Genomic DNA, 17,582 nt, shown 5'->3' on the forward strand with positions numbered 1-17,582 from the left:
CACGGAAGGGAAAGTGAACCCGACATTTCCGTATCCCCGCAACAAACCCCCCGGAAAAAGTGTAAAATATCGAGTTCGACCACAGTGTTATATTGAACCGCCACTACCATCTAAGGCCCCACGGTGGGCGCCAAACTGTTTAACCTTAAAATGTAGAACAGTTAGATTTATATGAGATGCCAAAGATATGCGGCTAAATTCAATTAAGGATTTTAATAGTTTGATATATGATGGAATGGACAAAAAATCAAATCTAACCGGTACGGATACGTATGACCTCGGGCTAGAAACCGAGGTCATGTGTCCTTTCGTTATGAGCTACCAAGAGACACAAATAAAATAAAACTCAAGAACAGATGGAAACTGATGTTATGTATTCTTGTAATTGTTGATACGAATTCTTTCTCTCATCTTTTTTTTTGCCAACCCCCTTTCATGAAAGGAGGCCTACACTTCTTTATATAGTAGAGGAGTTTGAAACCTAGTACAACTCTAAATAAAGCAAGTAAATACGGTACAATTACGTTGCGGGATTGACGCCGAAATATCCTCAAAGATGGCGGATATTTCGGTCTTACTCCGTTAACGGCGGTCGATCATCCTTCCGTTATCGCCTCGTCGACTCCGTGCTCGAGCTCTTCGATCCCGGTGAGGTGGTCGTGCTTCACCCGAGCATAACCATGACAACGAAAAACCGAGCGTACTCGTGTCCTCGGTTTTACCCGTATACAGACCTATTTATGGATCTTGGTTTTTTGAATTTGTGCCTTCACAAAACAGGGGTATGTGGACGATTATATGTACAAGTTTTTGGACAATTGGAACAATACTTGAGGCTTTAGCGGCACTGGTACATCATTTTCTTGTGATTTCTTTTTGATTATTTGGCCTGAACTACTTAGGCTAACATTTTGCATTTGTTCTAGATATACGTACATAAACACAAAAAATATATTCTATGTATATAATGTAATTTTCTGCCGAGAGTGTTCGGATGAACACCCTTCCCATCCTCTAAATCAGCCCCTGATCGTCCTCATATTAGCTCCACATAAGAACAGACTTTAATGGTGCAAATGGTGTTTTTTGCATAATTCTTGGATGACTGGAGAAATCTATCTCAGTTGGTACATAGGTGTGTTGGAATTTTATTTACATATAAAATTCCAAGATTAAAGTGTTTTAAAAGAAAATGTATCTTTTAAATGAATGGTTGTATCCCTTCATTATTGGTCACATCTTTGCCTACATCTAACAAGATTTACTTTTGTATTGGGATTGAACTTAAAGTAACTTTTTCTTTTTTCTCAGAAAAAACTTTTTTCTTGTACAAAAATCATGCACTTGAAAATCAAAAAAGTTCTTGCTTTCCTAATATGGATTTTTTCACTGTTTGTTCAAAAGATAGATTTCCAAAAGGCTTGTCATATCCATTAAAATTATTTGTATACAATCCCAAAGCAATCTCGAAAAGGAGAGGGAGCAAATATCATTTTATAGAAAGTGTTTAGCACGCTTTCAAGCCTTCAATTATGTGTTTGTTCTTCGTATTGTCAAACCTTCATCGTCAACAAAATCTAAAAAAGGCATTTAATTACAAAGAATATACTTTACTGCGATTGAGAAAATTTACTAGCAAAGCCGGTCGAAGTTGGATCTCAGTCGGAGGAATAATTTTGTTACTTTCTGATATTATGCCGTGGGAAGAAGATATGTGAAGATCTCTTCATCTTATCACATAAAATGTGAATTCGAGACATTCACTTTTGATAGCGCATAGATGGCTGCAATCACAATGCCCCATTCCAAGTGTTGAAAAAAGGTATTGATGAGAATAAAATAGAATATGAGAGAATAAATAAACGTACCAGGGAAAAAGAAAAAGAAAACGTATATTGTAGTGATTCGGAAAGTTGTGAACTTGGGAAATTTATGGTGTATGATGACGTCTTCTACTAATGAGGAACGTACCATTTATTTATGAAAACGTATATTCTATTTTCTTTAACTCGTCTTATTATTTATTTATGAATTCTACTCTCATGATTTTGTGAAATTTAATTTATAAATATTAGAGTAAATAATTTACTTTGTGATGATTTTGTTATGCATGATAATTAGGAATAACATTTTAACATGTGTGATTTGTTATTATTGTATAAAGTTCACATGGAGTTAATTACTTTCAATTTGAAAGATGATATAAAATAATTTTATCGGGAATAATCATATCAGTATTTGAAAGTTGATTTATCGTTATGAGATCATGAGAATTTATGATATTTATATTTAGATATTATTTAAGGGTTAGTGACCTTTCATGAATGTAATGTCTCTTGACAGCTTTTAGTTTCATATGTGCATGAAATAGTCAAAATGTGGGGATATTTGACTTGTGACTAGAAGTCAACATTAAACAACTATTTTATGCCTTCAAAGTGGGAAAGTTGTGTTCTTTCATGAAGGGGTGTCATTTAAAATTGTATCCTTTCATGAATACTTAAAATTGTTTGTGCTAGTTATTGTGTTCATATGTTATTGCAAGTAATGATATGAAGAAAATTATAGAAATTAAGAGATTTCTATGGCATAATAAAAACAAAGAGGTTTATATGGCAGAATGAAAACAACTAGGTTTCCTTTCTTCCACATTCGAAATAAAAGATCTTGGACAAATTTATACTATGTTGGGTATCAAGATTAAATGAAATAGCGGGGCTTATGTATTGAGTTCATCTCATTACATTGAAAAAGTGGTAAATAAACTTAGTCACCTAAACATAAAAGAGGTCAATACCCTATTTGATCCTAGATCGAGTTAACCAATAATGATGGAAGAATTATAGCTTAACTTGTGTAAGCAAGCGCTATTGGACTTTGGAAGGGCCAGTAGCCGAGTTCTTGGTTTTCTGTAGAAAACTAAAGATTTGAGAAACTAAGTTTCATACTATTTATAGGGATATACCGGTGCAAGTTGGATATCGAGTATGTGAGAAAATAAATTTATCACATGATGGATGTTACCTTGGGAGGAGGTGAGATTTCTTGAAATCAAGAAATATACTTGCAGTAGTAGAGCAAGGAGAGGAGTTGAGTACGGATTTTGCAAAGTGTGAGCTCAACTTTGTGATAGTCAAGCCACTTTAACTCGAGCATATAAATATATTATGTGAAATCATACGCATAATTCTCAATATGATTATGTGAGAAAGTTAATTCAAGAAGGAATTATTTCTTTCATATTTGTGGAGTAAAAAAAGTAATTTCGGTGATCTAATTACTAAAACTCTTATAGGAAGTTGGTGAAAACCAACTTTGGCTTGATTAAATTAAAGGGAAAAGGGTCAAATATACCCTTCTACTTTAGTTTATTGGCTAATTTGCCCTCCGTTAGCCAAAGTAGTCAAATATACCCCTCTGTTAGCCAAAATACACAGATATACCCCTGAATGGATGGAAAATCCCAAATTAGCCAAAGTTACCCATGCCCCATCACTTAGACCCGACCCGACCCAACCCACAAAATTAATTCCCCCCACCCTAACATACCCCTCTACACGACCTAAACTACTCAGCACCTCAGTCCCGAGTACTGATCATAATCTGGTTTTGGTTCATGTGTTGAAACCAATTGTTTAGCTCATTTATGGTTCATGTCTTGAAACCAAATTTTGAGTTTTAGTTTGAGACAGTTTTGAGACATGTTTAGTTCAGCTTTGTGCAGATTTTTGTAACAGGTTTTGTCCAGTTTTTTATGCTTATAAAAAATCCCAATTATGTCTTCTTGTACTACTACTACTACAAACTTTCCAACCAAACTCCCACATATCCATTCTAGGAAACATGATGTTTTCCCCAAAAACCAAGTGCTAGGAACTCTATGTTTCTCTTCCAAGAAAATACCCCACTTGGGTTTCACTGCTCAAACTAGTAGTCAAACTAATTTTCTATCTGCAATGGATGAAAATTATAAATTGAAAGTTAGTACAACTGATATCTCAGATGGGTATTGTAAAGAGTTGGAAATTGCTGAGGTACTTAGTAGTTTAGGTCGCGTAGAGGAGTATATTAGGGTGGAGGGGGAGGGGGGAATAATTTTGTGGGTCGGGTTGGGTCTAAGTGATGGGCATGGGTAATTTTAGTTAAATGGGTAATTTTGGCTGATTGGGGATTTTCCATTCATTCAGGGGTATATCTGTGTACTTTGGCTAACAGAGGGGTATATTTGACAACTTTGGCTAACGGAGGGCACTATTAGCCAATAAACTAAAGTAGAGAGGTATATTTGACACTTTTCCCTAAATTAAAACTCCTTAATTAGGTCCACCAATAATGGCAACCCTATACAGCACTATGAAATGAGTAGTTATAGGTTCAAAAGGTAACAAAAAGTCATTTACGTGGATGTTTCAGTACTTAAGTAAGAGATATACTAGTGCTGGTTATCACAGATTAGAGGGCTGAGTTCTTATACCTTAATGAGGTTCAATTCAAGGAACAAGTGTCTCAAATGTGGCAAAGACAACATCGAAAAAACTTCACCTATATGAACATAGAAGTGGTGTCTCTTCAATTGAGAGATGGAGTTACTCCTATAAATGTTCATGAATTTTGGATAGCACATGGCCAGAAAAGTGCTAAGCATGAGTGGAAAGCAAGAATAAATATTTATGTGTATAGTGTCACTAGTGTTATCACAAGGAATAACATGTTCAAAGCTATTATGCTACACGGGATTTCGATTTCATCTTGTGATGTTATACTAAGATAATGTTCAAATCGAAAGATATATACTCTATGCATAAATATTATTTGATTTTTAAATCTTGATTTATATTTATTTAAGTGGGGGATTGTTGGAATTTTATTTAATTATAAATAAAAATTAAAGTGTTTTAAAAGAAAATGTATATTTTAAGTTAATGGTTGTATCCCTTCATTATTAGTCAGCATCTTTGCCTGCATATAACAACAATTACTTTTGTATTGAGATTGAACTTCTAATCCAACTTAACTTTTTCTTTCTTCTCAGAGAAAACTTTTTTCTTCTACAAAAATTCTACACTTGAAAACCAGAAAAGTTTTTGCTTTCTTAAGACGGATTTTTCACTGTTTGCTCAGTGCAGATTTTCAAAAGGCTTGTCATATCCACTAAAACTATTTGCGGACAATCCCATAGCAATCTCGTAGAGGAGATGGAGCAAAATCATTTTTAGGAAAGCGTTTCGCACGTGTTTCAAGCGTTCAATTCTGTGTTTGTTCTTCATATTGTCAAATCTTCATCGTTGTGTTCTTCTTCATATACTTTTGTATTCTTGGATAGTATATTTTCCAACAAGGTGAACATTGGGAACAATTGATGATCGATTGATCCAGCCAAAAAAAGATTACATGAATATAAAAGTTGAGGGAGGGGAAAAGTTTGAAATTAAAGAGTACATAAATTAGGTATTAAGATATCTAATAAAGCGACAACTGTTATGGAAGGAGAAAAGTTGGTATACTGTATTTAGAGATAGTCACTGAATAGAGTTATTTCTAATACATTGGTGCAAGTGCATGAGTTAGTAAAACCCAAGATGAAGTGGCTGAAGTTAGTTGGGCAGTTAGAGTTGTAGAATTTTGTTAGTTAGTTCATTGTTGTTGATTCTTCATTAGATTCTATTCTATTCATTCTATAAAGTCAAACTGTAATTGTACTTGGATTCATTCATTCAAGATAATACAAATCTATTCTTTCTCTCTCTATACTAGTCTCTCAATTTAGCTTTCTTCTCGGATTGTCCCTGAATTATTTTTTCCCCTTCCTCGAGTTAGTCTCCTGGATTAGTCAATTACCCATCGATTATCATTTGTGCATTAATTGGTATCACAACAATCGATCCTCGGCATTGCGATTAGGACTCGAAGCAAAAACCAAGATAAACCAGTAGAAGAAATGGAAGACAACCTGTCACAAATTCAAGAATAGTTGCAGAAATTGATGGAGGGTATGACCAGTATGAAGAAAGGAAAACGCAGACTAATAAGAAATTATTGGAAGTCAAGAAAGCCATTACAGTTATGACTCAAAAGGGAAAGATAAGGAGCATATGATAGCTGAATCCTCAATCAACGGAGTCTATACAATAGATGGTCATCTTGAAAGTCGGAACAGAGAATCTCATAATGGTTTTGCGCATAATGCAAATGATTCTTCAACAAGGAACCTGAATTTCTTGAAGACATGTTTATTGTTTCGTGCCAAACTTTTTACGGAAAATGAAGGTGATGTATCTTCTAAATTTGGAAGAGATGTAGTCGCTCCTCACATGTTCGATCAAATTCCAACAGAAATGGGATGTTAATGAATAACATGATATTTGATTATCTACATTTGGCTTCTTGGTACTTTATTCAGACTGGTTATTTTAATGTGAGTTCTGGTAATGCTTTCATGTTGGAATATGATTTTAGATAATGAAAAGGAGAAACATAACAGAGCTGGTGCAAAGCACTGGGTATTGGATAAGTTTGTTGTTAATAAAGGCCAGCAGCAATTCTTTCACCTCAAATATGATCGAATTGGTTTCCGGGGGTGAAAAATGCATTTAATAGTAGAACTTGTGATGTTTATTCAGGAGCTACTTGGAAAGAAGTGCTCTCATGACAAGCTCGTGCACCTCCACTTGGAAAGACGAGTTTGAAATATTTTGGGCAGACTAAAAAAGTTTTGGCAGTGAGTAGATACTTTGGCCATATCCTGTTGATGCTAAGTCCCTCTCATCATCTACCTGAAGCTGTTTCTGAAAGAAGATTGGTAGAAAGAAGCAAGAAAAATGTATGTCAGGTGTTAGTCAAGTGGACTGGCATAGCTGCTGATCAGACAACATGGGAGTACTTTTCTGAGTTGCAACATAGGTTTCCATCCTTAAGGTCAGGATGTTCTTTACAAAGGGGTATTGATGCAAGTGCAGGAGTTAGTTAAACCCAAGATGATGTGGCTGGAGTTAGTTGGGCAACTAGAGTTGTTGAACTAACATAGTTAGCCGAGGGTCTATCGGAAACAGCCTCTCTATCCCATAAAGGTAGAGGTATGGTCAGCGTACATCTTACCATCCCCAGATCCCACTTGTGGGATTATACCGGGTCTGTTATTGTTGTTGTTGTTGTATTCGATTCTATTCATTCTATAAAGCCAATATGTAATTGTACTTAGATTCATTCATTCAAGATAATACAAGTCTATTCTTTCTCTCTATACAATTCTCTCAATTTAGCTTTCTTCTCGGATTATCCCTGAATTGGCACCCTTCCTTGAGATTAGTCAATTCCCATCGATTATCATTTGTGCATCATAAATTATTTTTGTCTTTTATTTAATTGAATTAATTAACCTAATCACATTAAATTGCTTAAAGGGCATAAAAGGCTATCATTCTTTTTGGACAAGTTGGTCTTTCAATTTTTCACTTTGGGGCTTCCTACTTTTAGTATAGTATGATATGATGTTAATTGTGCCCTCTGAGGTTGGTAAATTGTGAAAAAAGAAAAATACAATTAATTTAAGAATTTCATTGAGGTCGCGTACGACTATCAAAATATGCTTCACGGAACATCGAAAAACTTATTGCATTCTCATTGTTTATGTTGCAGATGATTATGCCAAGAATGGGTTGGAGGTGGTTATTGGCTATATCATCTATACCATCATTTGCGACACATTTATTTGTATTTACGATGAGAATCTCCTAGATATTTGTGTGCCGTAGGTAGAACAAGAGACGCTTGTGATATTTTGAAGAAAATAGCTGTGGTCAATAAGACACAACTTCCCCCTGGAAAGCTTGTCTCTTTTCAACTCACTGAGGAATTGCTTTCTCCTGGAAAAAACAAAATCTCAAGTGTTAAATCAGGCTTCTCATCCTTACTAGTGCTCTTGTCCCCAGCATTACGTAGAAATACCCTCCTCTTATGGGTGGTTTCTACTGGAAATTCCTTCTCATATTATGACATTATATTGCTGACCTCACTGTTTAGCAGTCGACGATGTCAACACTCATCAATTGCTTACACGAACGATGATCCGAACCTTTATACAAATGTGCTCATCAATAGTCTTGCAGGTAAAACAATTTTCCTTTACTTTTGTTATATTCGTCTCAACTAATCATTAAATGATTTTCCCACTTTAACATTGATCCAATAACAAGTGGTAAAATCTAAGTTACCTTATTTGGTTTCTCAGAGATCCCTGGGATTCTTTTATCAGCTATAATGGTGGAGAAAGTTGGTCGGAAATTCACTATGGCACTTATGTATGCTTCATACTTCCTATTCCTTTTACCACTTCTTGCACCTCAACTGCCTGCTTTGACTACTGCCTTGCTATTTGGTGCTCGTACTTTCATCATGGGAAGCTTCGTCATTTTGGGTGTCTATTGTCGAGAGGTAACCATCAATTCGTTATCATCATGCAATTTGTAGACATGAAAACTCTTTCCTGTTTCCATCCAATCAAACTTAATGCATATATAAGAAGTTTACTTCAAGATATCAAGATTGTGGGAACTTCCATGCAGATATATCCAACTTCTATAAGGTCTACTGGTATGGGAGTTGCAACTTCTGTGGGAAGAATAGGGGCCATGCTTTCTCCTATGGTTGCCGTGCAATTGGTAAGAGGGTGCCATCAAATGGCTGCAATCATATCATTTGAAGCAGTTCTAGTTTTATCAGCAGCCAGTGTTATGCTCTTCTCACTAGAGACCAAAGGTAGGGAACTAATGGATACTCTTGTTGGCTAAAGTTTGGACTTCATCATTTTTACTTGTATTGAAGTTTTCTTTCCACGTTGGGAAGGAAAAGAAATGAAATCAAGTTGATATCATTTTCAATTACTTGTGTAAGATTGGATTTATGTAACTTCCTCTCCTCTGCAGCAAAGTAAAATCCTTTTAGCTACCTTGTGCCCAAAATGGGCCAAATAACTATGGAAACAACAAAAATGAGTTTATCGCCAAAATTACCATTCAACTATCGAAAATAAAGCACTTTTGTGCTCGTTTATATTTTGGTTAAAAATGTTCTTGTCATCTAAAAATTGCACCACTTCGACCGTTATTTTTTAAAACGGCTGAATCTTAAACTCTAGTTCTTGTCCAATTAGATTAATTAGCACAGTTAAAAGGGTGATTTTGACCCTTTTCCGAAATTTTATTCTTACTATTTTAAAATTCATTTTAACTTTCTTTTTTTTCTCTTTTCTCCTTCTTTCCACATCACAACCCCTGGGTGAGATTCTTTGCTCCCCCATCTCCCTCAACGTGCACTCACCTCAGCAAACCCCACATCACTATCCAACCTCCACCTCACACCTCACACCTCACACCTGCATCTCCTCCCAAAAATAAAATTCTATTAAAGTTAATTTAAAAATCAAATAAGGCTGAAGTGACTAAATTTTTCTTAAACTTGGCATGAATTACAACTTTAGTCCCCAAACTATTGTTTCACTTCAAGACACCCCTAAGCTTGGCAACATGGGTTTCAATTCACCCCTGAGCTCATGACCCGGAGTGAGTGTAATCACTCGCAGGTCCAGCTGTAATAAAAGGCTTATGTGACCCTCCACGTGTAAAATATTAATGCCATATGACATTTTCATCCTATGTCTTCTCCACATAGATAAATTGTTTTGAAAACAAATGGTAAAACTGATTTTTTTTTTTTTATATAAAAAATCTGGAACAATGAAATATTTATTTTAAATATGGAAAATTTGATTTTTAAAAAAAACTAAAAAGCTAAAGTTTAATTAAAATATCTGTGAAAAATGGATTATTTTTTTAAAATATTGAAAACTTGATATTTTTTTAAAAGTATCCTAAAAAATTCAGATTTTCATGATTCTTTTAAGACACTTCTTTAAAAATGAACTGGAAAAACTGATTTTTTTTTTAAATGTGGAAAACCCTTCTTTTTTTTTTTAAATCCCGGAAAATTAGATTTAGTTTTAAATCTAGAAAAAAATTATTAGTTTTCCACTTTATTCTTAAAAAAATTAGTATCCCAGATTTTAAAAAAGTCCAGGTTTTTAATCAAAGATTCAATTTTCCAGATTCTTTTTTAGAAAAATGGGTTTATTTAGTTTTTCAGATTTTTAAAAAGTCCAGGTTTTTTAATTAAAAAAAATAAATCAATTTTCCAGATTTTTTTTTTAAAATAAGGGGTTTCTCTCATTTTTTTAAAAATAAATTCAATTTTCAAGATTTAAAAAGTTCTAGATTTTTTAATAAAAAATCTAATCCAAATTTATTTTTAAAAAATGGGTTTTCCACATTTAAAAAAAAATAGTTTTTTTTTATTTTAAAAAAATATACTTTTTAATGAATTTTCCAAAATTAATTTTTCTTTTACTTAAAAAAAAAAAAAAAAACTGATGTGGCACCTCTCACGCGCCTGTTGGTGTGGGACTACACTTGTTGTGCCATGTGGCAACTCGGGGGTGTATTAAAACCCAGTTAGTCAAGTTTAGGGGTGTCTTAAAGTGCAACAATAGTTTGGGGTCTGAAGTTGCAATTCGTGTCAAGTTTAGGAGTGTTTTAGTTATTTCAGCCATCAAATAAACTACTAAAACGTAAATAAGGGATTTTGGGAGTGTTTACATGTCATTTTTCTTTAGGAGTAATTTAATTAAGGAGCACTATAGTTCGAGGATAATAACAGACTTCAAAGTTTAAGTATGAAACCTGCAAAATGATGATAATTCAAAGAAACTTTGATGTATAAATGTTACTCGTTCAGTCTCTTTTTTTTTTTTTTTTTTTTTTTTTAGTTTGTCTGCAACAGAGCGACAATTTTCTATATTTAGTAGAGTAACAATTTAAGTTTAAACTTCTCTTCTAAGAGCCTGCTTTTAAGCCAAAATAACTTTCAAGTACTTTTAAAGTGTTTATGTAAAATAGAAAAAGTATTTTTAAAAACTTATTTTTAAACTAAAATGATAAAAATAAACTCATCCAAACGGGCTCTTATGTGATGATAGTGACACAAATATGTATGACTTATTTGTAACACATATTTCAAAAGTATGCATTCCATTAACTCGTGCCCATCAAAATACCTTTACATAAATTGAGATAATGTTCTCGACTAATAAGTGGTTACTATATCTCTTTCTTGTATTTAATCTTTTCTATTCCTTAGGCCATAGAGGATGCTAATTGGTCGTGGCTAAGCACCGGTGTTAAGTTGAATTACCAACTCCTGCTTTATAATATTACTTTTTGTCTCTTTCTTCGATAGACATATAATAATAATACTACTAGTACTAAACTTTGCCTTGACCCCTAGCTTCTACTGCCATTTTTTTTCTCACATTCCTATATTCATTACTTTTGCTTTTGTTGTTTTTGTTATGGATCCTCCATTGTGAATTTTGATTTATTTATATTTATCCACAAGGGTTTTTCAAGAAATCATTGTAACAGTACAAAACACAGACGAGAAATGACCCAAAATGCTGCTCCTTTAAGTGTGCCACCTACCCATCTTGGATCCGTATGGAATCGGGTATTCCCCACTTTCCCTACTCTTCTCTTTCCCAATCTGTATGCTTGCATATGTAAATAGTCTATCCGTCCCAATTTATATGCCACATTTTTCTTTTTAGTCAGTTCCAATAAAAATGACACATTTTTTATTTGATAATAATTTTCTGCTTAATGAGATAATCTATAACTGCATAAATATCTTTTTGACTTATTTTATATCACAAGATTTAAAAGTTTTTCTTTATTTCTTAAATTTCGTATTGAGTCAAAATACATCACATAAATTGAGACGGAAGTAGTAATAATTATATAACAATGGCTTTTATTACCGGCATAATACAAAGATAGACACTTAAATTTGGACTCTACTGTTGGTTGAACGCTCCAAACTTACAGAATGATCATCTGGACGCCTCAACTTGTTTCCACTGTGTCTGTTGAGCACTCCAACTTTGTTACAAAGTGATCATCTAGGCACATCCAAAATTTTATGTGCGACGTCGGTTTCAGGTTTTCACGATACACAGCAGGACGAGTTGAGGTGTGTGGATGTACATTCTCAAAGTTGGAGTGTTTGGTTGCCGGTTGACACCAAGTTAAGGTGTTTATCTATGTATTATGCCTTTATTAACTACGGAAAAATATCTCTAATGTTTGAAAGATTGGTGTCTCTTTTCTCCGGATAAGTGTAGGAAAGTTGGTGTTCTTTTAACTATAGAGAGAGTGAGTTATTGATTGCTGTATTTATGGCAGTGTTCTATGCTTTCTGGTATTCTGTAACAATTGCTTGAACAAAAAATAAGATTTCAAAAGATGTTCTAATACCTTATGCATCAGACATTGTTAGGTGGCTGAGTATTGCTGTGTGAAACTTGACAGTGATGTGTGCTATGTGATGCGAGGGTATAGAGCAAGAGAAGACAAGAAAAAAATAGGAAGCACCCTCCACGTGCGAATGGAAAAAAGTTAGTTGTTCAGAGACAATCAGTTCATTCTAGATAATATTTTGCCATTTCCTTTCATGCCTAAAGATTTATGGTAGTAATTGACTAATTGCTAGAGGCACATAGGTATTTGGAGATAGATTGCAGTAGCAGCTAAATATTTTGATGTAGATAGCTGGACAACTTTTAGCTTGAAAGGCTCAAGCTTGGTTTTAGTTATGATGATAGTTATCTCTGTTATAACCATAGGAATTAAGAAGCCTATATCTTTACTTAGGAGGTGTTATGCTTTGTGGAATTTGACAGTAATCTGTGCTATATGATGCGAGGGGTATAGATAGAGTAACAGAAGATAAGAAAATTGAAGGAAGCACCCCTCCACGTGGAAATGGAAAAGTGCTAGTTGTTTAAAGACAATTGGTTCCATTCTAGTGTGTATGACCCAAATTTGAAGGGTCGTTATTGGCCCTTAGCAAGTACCTTCCTCGGCCAAGAGAACCGGAAAGATAAGTTGTCCGGTTCTCTTGGCCGAGGAAGGTACTTGCTAAGGGCCAATAATGTTTCATGCGCAGTAATGTTTTTGCAATAAAGTAGCAATAATCAATAATATAGCAGCGGAAAGATACGAACAATGTAGTAGAAACAACCCCTAAAATCCCACATATAGCCATGGAGCATCTAAATTTTTTTGATAAGGGACGTAGCCCGAAAACTCAACACAAATAAAAAGAGATCTCCAGCTTCCATAGACCGAGCGGACGATTCACAATGGCTATAGAGTGGATTGATCAAGTAGCATGCATTCTGAAATGCAATGTAACATGATTACGCTTGGTGTAATCAAACGTATGAAAATTATGTCACAATATTCTCAAAATATCATACGCATGCTATCAAAAGCAAAGGCGACGTATTTAAGTGGAGACGTGTAGAGGGGCTGGTCCATCGCCCCCGAGTTTGGAAGGCTGCGGTTGGCCAAAAAGGTTGGCTCCAGACGGATTTCTCGATCATAAAAAAACTAAAAGCAAAGCAGCGTATAACTAATAGAAATCATGTCAAAGCATAAGCAATATACACATACTAGGCAATTAAAACACTTTCTAAGAGCAGTCATGCAAGCTTTTCAAACCATACTTCTAAAGCAAGCAAGCAAGGATACCTCTATTAGTGGCTGTAGTTAATAATCTGTAAACTGTCCTAGACCTTCTTTGGAAGAGTATGATGGAGACTTGTACGAAGAGAAATAGAGAGTGTAGGATACCTCTATTAGTGGCCAATCTCTAGAAAATTCTTTTTATGAATGTTGCAGTACAAGAGTTTTATGGAACCTTATTTCAAAACAATAGCAACAGCGTCATTGAGAAGTCCCAACACCTACACCCAAACTTAACCCTCGTTTTCTTCCTTCAAACTTGAAACCATTTGAGACATAACCGGATAAGTCTATAAAGATAGTAGAAACACAATTTGGAACTCTGGTAGTGTAGTAGATTTTTTTTCCTTTTAATAGTTTCTTTAGCCAAACTTTCCTTTCAAAGAAAGTATACATTATATTGCCTACAGGCTCGGATAATCTATGAAATTTCATGGTGTCATAAAGTATACACTGTTCTGGCATGGACAAAAAGTTGGATTTTTACTTTGGACGTTATAAGAATATGAATTTGTATACTTTAACAAGCCACACTGTTTTATTTTGTACTTGTTTTGGAATATTCATAGGGAAGAACTCTATGTTAGTTCCAAGCAATCTCAACTTGTGAGAATTGCTTATATAGATGTCTCAAATCGTACATTTTGCATTTAATTTATTTTTATGATGTAGCTAGTCACAAATTCCGATAATTGATTTAACTTGAACGCGTCAATAAAAAAAGATTTAACTTAACCAACCCAAGAAACTGTCTGGGTCATGGAAAATCACAAGGATCTCTCAAATCTCAAGTAATAACAATTCAATCAAACCCACTCATTGATTGTATAAATTGTTACACTAAGACAAGCAGGGGCGGATTTACATGGCAGGGAGGGTGTTCACCCGAACACCCTCGGCAAAAAATTACAATGTATATATAGGGTAAATTTTTCGTGTTTATGTACATATATTGACTTTTGAACACCTTGAACAAATGCAAAAGGTTAGCTCAAGCGGTCCAGGGTGTTCAAAATTGTCTCTAGCGTCCTAGGTTCGATCCCCAGGGACAACATAGTTTTTTATATTTGGCTTTGGTTGTTTTTTCCGAACCCCTTGAGTGAAAATCCTAGATCCGCCACTGAAGACAAGCTGGTCTAGGGTTGATTGACTGTCTTGAATGATCAGATCGTTGAACTAGCTTAGTGTAAACAACTAAGGTATAGAATATTTTCATAGAAACTATATGCGAGAAAATAAAAATAAAAAGAGCTGTCCAAGTGTAAATCTGCTACTATTTTGGAATTATGTTATAACTCTTACTCAACCCATATATCTTCCAATATATCAGGAAACAATTTGCCTGAAGAAAAAGAGTATCTGTGACTTCTGGTCTTTCAGAATTGTTCTGCTGGTTGTTTCCAGTTGCCTAACAACTCTAATGACATTTCAATTTCTTTTTGCAGGCTGGAACATGGGAGGAGAAAAGTGTAAATAAATGGGCAAATGATAGGATAAAGGTGTTAATATCAATACTCGTCTCTTCCATTGCACATTAAAATGGTGTCAACCTTCTAAATGTTTGATAAAATTGCTTTGGGAACGCTTACTAATCTAACATTAAAATCTGATGTGCTATAAGATCTGGTGGTAATTGACGGCCTTCGAAGTTCTTATTGGGTTGCTCTGGCTAAACACTCAAATTACTTCCCCTGCTTTTTCTTCTCCATGTAAATTTTCAATTTTGTCGGACCCCATAGGACATTTTTGCACTTTGTTTTATTTCTGAAATTTTCAAGTAAATGTAGTTTTGCAGAAGTTATTCCACTTGTAATAGTTTTGCCCAAAAAATTATAAAGTGTCGTTGGGGTCCGATTTGACAAGTGATTATACTTCCAGCTGGGTTCTCATTGATTTCCCAGGACCCTCCTTCGCGATTTTTGTTTCTAATATAAAATCTAAGATATAAAAATTTACTGTTATAACATAACCGACATGGGAAGTATGCCTTTTTTTTGTCCGAACACGGGAAGTATGCATTAGAATTCAAAGAAATATTGCTATGTAATTTTCTAACTTTTTAAGCTTAAAAATTTGTTATTAGTAAAAACTTCTTCCAGAAAAACATTTTCCTTCATACCGGACACACACCCCTTATGTTGTAAGTTGTCTCCCATTTCCTTTCTTGGGTCTATTTCTCCAGTGCTACCCCCTTTTTTTAACAGGTAAATAATAGTTTGTCTGGCACGAAGATGGTGATAGGCATTACAAAGTTATGAATCCTTTTATACCAAAACAAAAAAAAAAGGATACCTTGTGTACAATTGCTTATCCTTGTAGTGACTATGAAATGTACCAAGCTATTTTAATCTTTTACATCCTGTAGATGACACGCAAAAGCCAAAAACCATAAGCATCTAAATTTGATCTTATGTATAGTATCAACTTTCCCTTCTAGGAATCTGCATTCCTTTCCTGCCATAATACCCAGCAACCACAAGCAGGTTTCTGAGTTCAGTAGGACTAGAAACTGTATAATTTTAACCTGCCATCAGCTGCTTTAATGCTTTATGACACTGCAGTTTCCTGAAAAGCTTCTATTATTGGTTTAAATGGCAGGAGCTGCTTATAGCTGTTGGATCACAGGAGTTTTCTGGTGGCAGGGCAGAAGTAGCTGAAGTAACACGGTGTTCTGGTGATGTGAGTACTATAATCTTTTTAATCGCCAACAAAGCTTGCAGTTTGAATTTATGTCGGGAAATACGTTAGCATGCTCTTCTTTTGAGCAATGGAGGGGGAGGGAGAGAGAGAGAGAGATATGGAGAAAGGCCAAAATGATATGGGTTGTATCAATACCCATCCAGCTTTTCAGTATTTAGATTATTGTTTATCATCCATAAGAGTATGCCAACTCCTATTTCTTGCTGATTAACTTTTTGATGTCACAACAGGCATTCTTGGTGATCGTACGAAATAAAAAATGTGTTGGCTATACATATGAGCTAACTATAAAAGTCGAGGGTATTTCTTTTTCTCCTCTGTATCTCTTTAGTCTATTCAGTTTAGCTTTCTAGTATCCGTTCATATATTGGATTCCCAATTTAATAACCATATTCTGTGGTAAGGGGAATGGCTTGTTGGAACAGAGAAGGAAGTGGTCAAGGGCCATTTAGATATACCAAAGTTCTCATTTGGTGAGCTAGATGATTTGCAGGTAATTTGCTGTTTCTACTTAATACAGACTGGTTTCTCCTTACTGCTCTCGTTGTCCGGGAAATTCTTAATTAAATGGATATCAACCCTTAACAAACAGAAGACTAGGTCAAAGGGGCAGTTCCCTTGTAAGAGCAATAAGTTTTTTTTTTGTCCTCATTCCCTTCATGCAACTTAGAGGAGTTGAAAAAACATGGTGACGCTACATTATTTTGGTGCTATCTTTTCTGCGAGACGGGTGTTATATGGATGTGTTTTCTTTCAAGCAACAGAGGTAGTCTGAAAAACTGCATCTTTGGAAGCTAATATTGGCTGAGTTTTTTTTGTTTGTAGATTGAAGTGAAACTAAATGAAGATGAGGATCTTGAACAACAAGACAAGCATCGGATTAAACAGGATATGAAAATTTTTTTGCAACCTCTCCGCGAAAAGTTGCTTCAGTTTGAGAAGGAACTGAAAGAGTTGTAGCATGCAGTTGCTATTGTTTTTTTCTTTTTTTTTTGTTTTATCTTAGACACTCATGTTTGTAGTTGTGGCCATTTGACGGAAATTGTCACTTTAGCTCGTACGAGTTTGTCAGATTGTTGTAATCTTGTACAGCTTATTACTATTAACAATCAATGAGAGCAAAGCTGTTTGAAATATTCTTTACTCCGAGTGGTTTTGTCCGCTTCATTGTCTTCTTCTTTTTTCTTTTTTTTTTGTTAATTTTCTTTGTACGAGCAGATTTTTTTCATTTTTCAATGACTATTTTATCTT

At 34.7% G+C, this 17,582-nt stretch overlaps 1 protein-coding gene and 1 pseudogene across 1 annotated transcript; both read left to right on the plus strand.

Annotated features, from left to right (window-relative positions):
- LOC132038469 (organic cation/carnitine transporter 7-like) overlaps positions 1-8,814 on the plus strand; it is a 10,935-nt pseudogene extending 2,121 nt beyond the window's left edge.
- Positions 8,815-11,322: 2,508 nt separating this feature from the next.
- On the plus strand, positions 11,323-17,467 carry LOC132037010 (uncharacterized). The gene is made up of 6 exons (XM_059427442.1): positions 11,323-11,553; positions 15,077-15,130; positions 16,230-16,310; positions 16,562-16,631; positions 16,736-16,824; positions 17,157-17,467. The coding sequence occupies exons 1-6, from the start codon at positions 11,491-11,493 to the stop codon at positions 17,289-17,291; spliced, it is 492 nt and encodes a 163-aa protein (XP_059283425.1). The 5' UTR covers positions 11,323-11,490; the 3' UTR covers positions 17,292-17,467.
- The last annotated feature ends 115 nt before the right edge of the window (positions 17,468-17,582 follow it).

Source organism: Lycium ferocissimum, chromosome 11 (assembly GCF_029784015.1).
Source record: "Lycium ferocissimum isolate CSIRO_LF1 chromosome 11, AGI_CSIRO_Lferr_CH_V1, whole genome shotgun sequence".
NCBI classification, from domain to species: Eukaryota; Viridiplantae; Streptophyta; class Magnoliopsida; order Solanales; family Solanaceae; genus Lycium; species Lycium ferocissimum.

Bases quoted from the DNA above. Each gene is read 5' to 3' on its own strand.
- LOC132037010 (XM_059427442.1), top strand. From the start codon at position 11,491: ATGACCCAAAATGCTGCTCCTTTAAGTGTGCCACCTACCCATCTTGGA. The intron at 16,311-16,561 runs GTGAGTACTATA...ATGTCACAACAG, and splicing joins TAACACGGTGTTCTGGTGAT to GCATTCTTGGTGATCGTACG. The intron at 16,632-16,735 runs GTATTTCTTTTT...TTCTGTGGTAAG, and splicing joins GCTAACTATAAAAGTCGAGG to GGGAATGGCTTGTTGGAACA.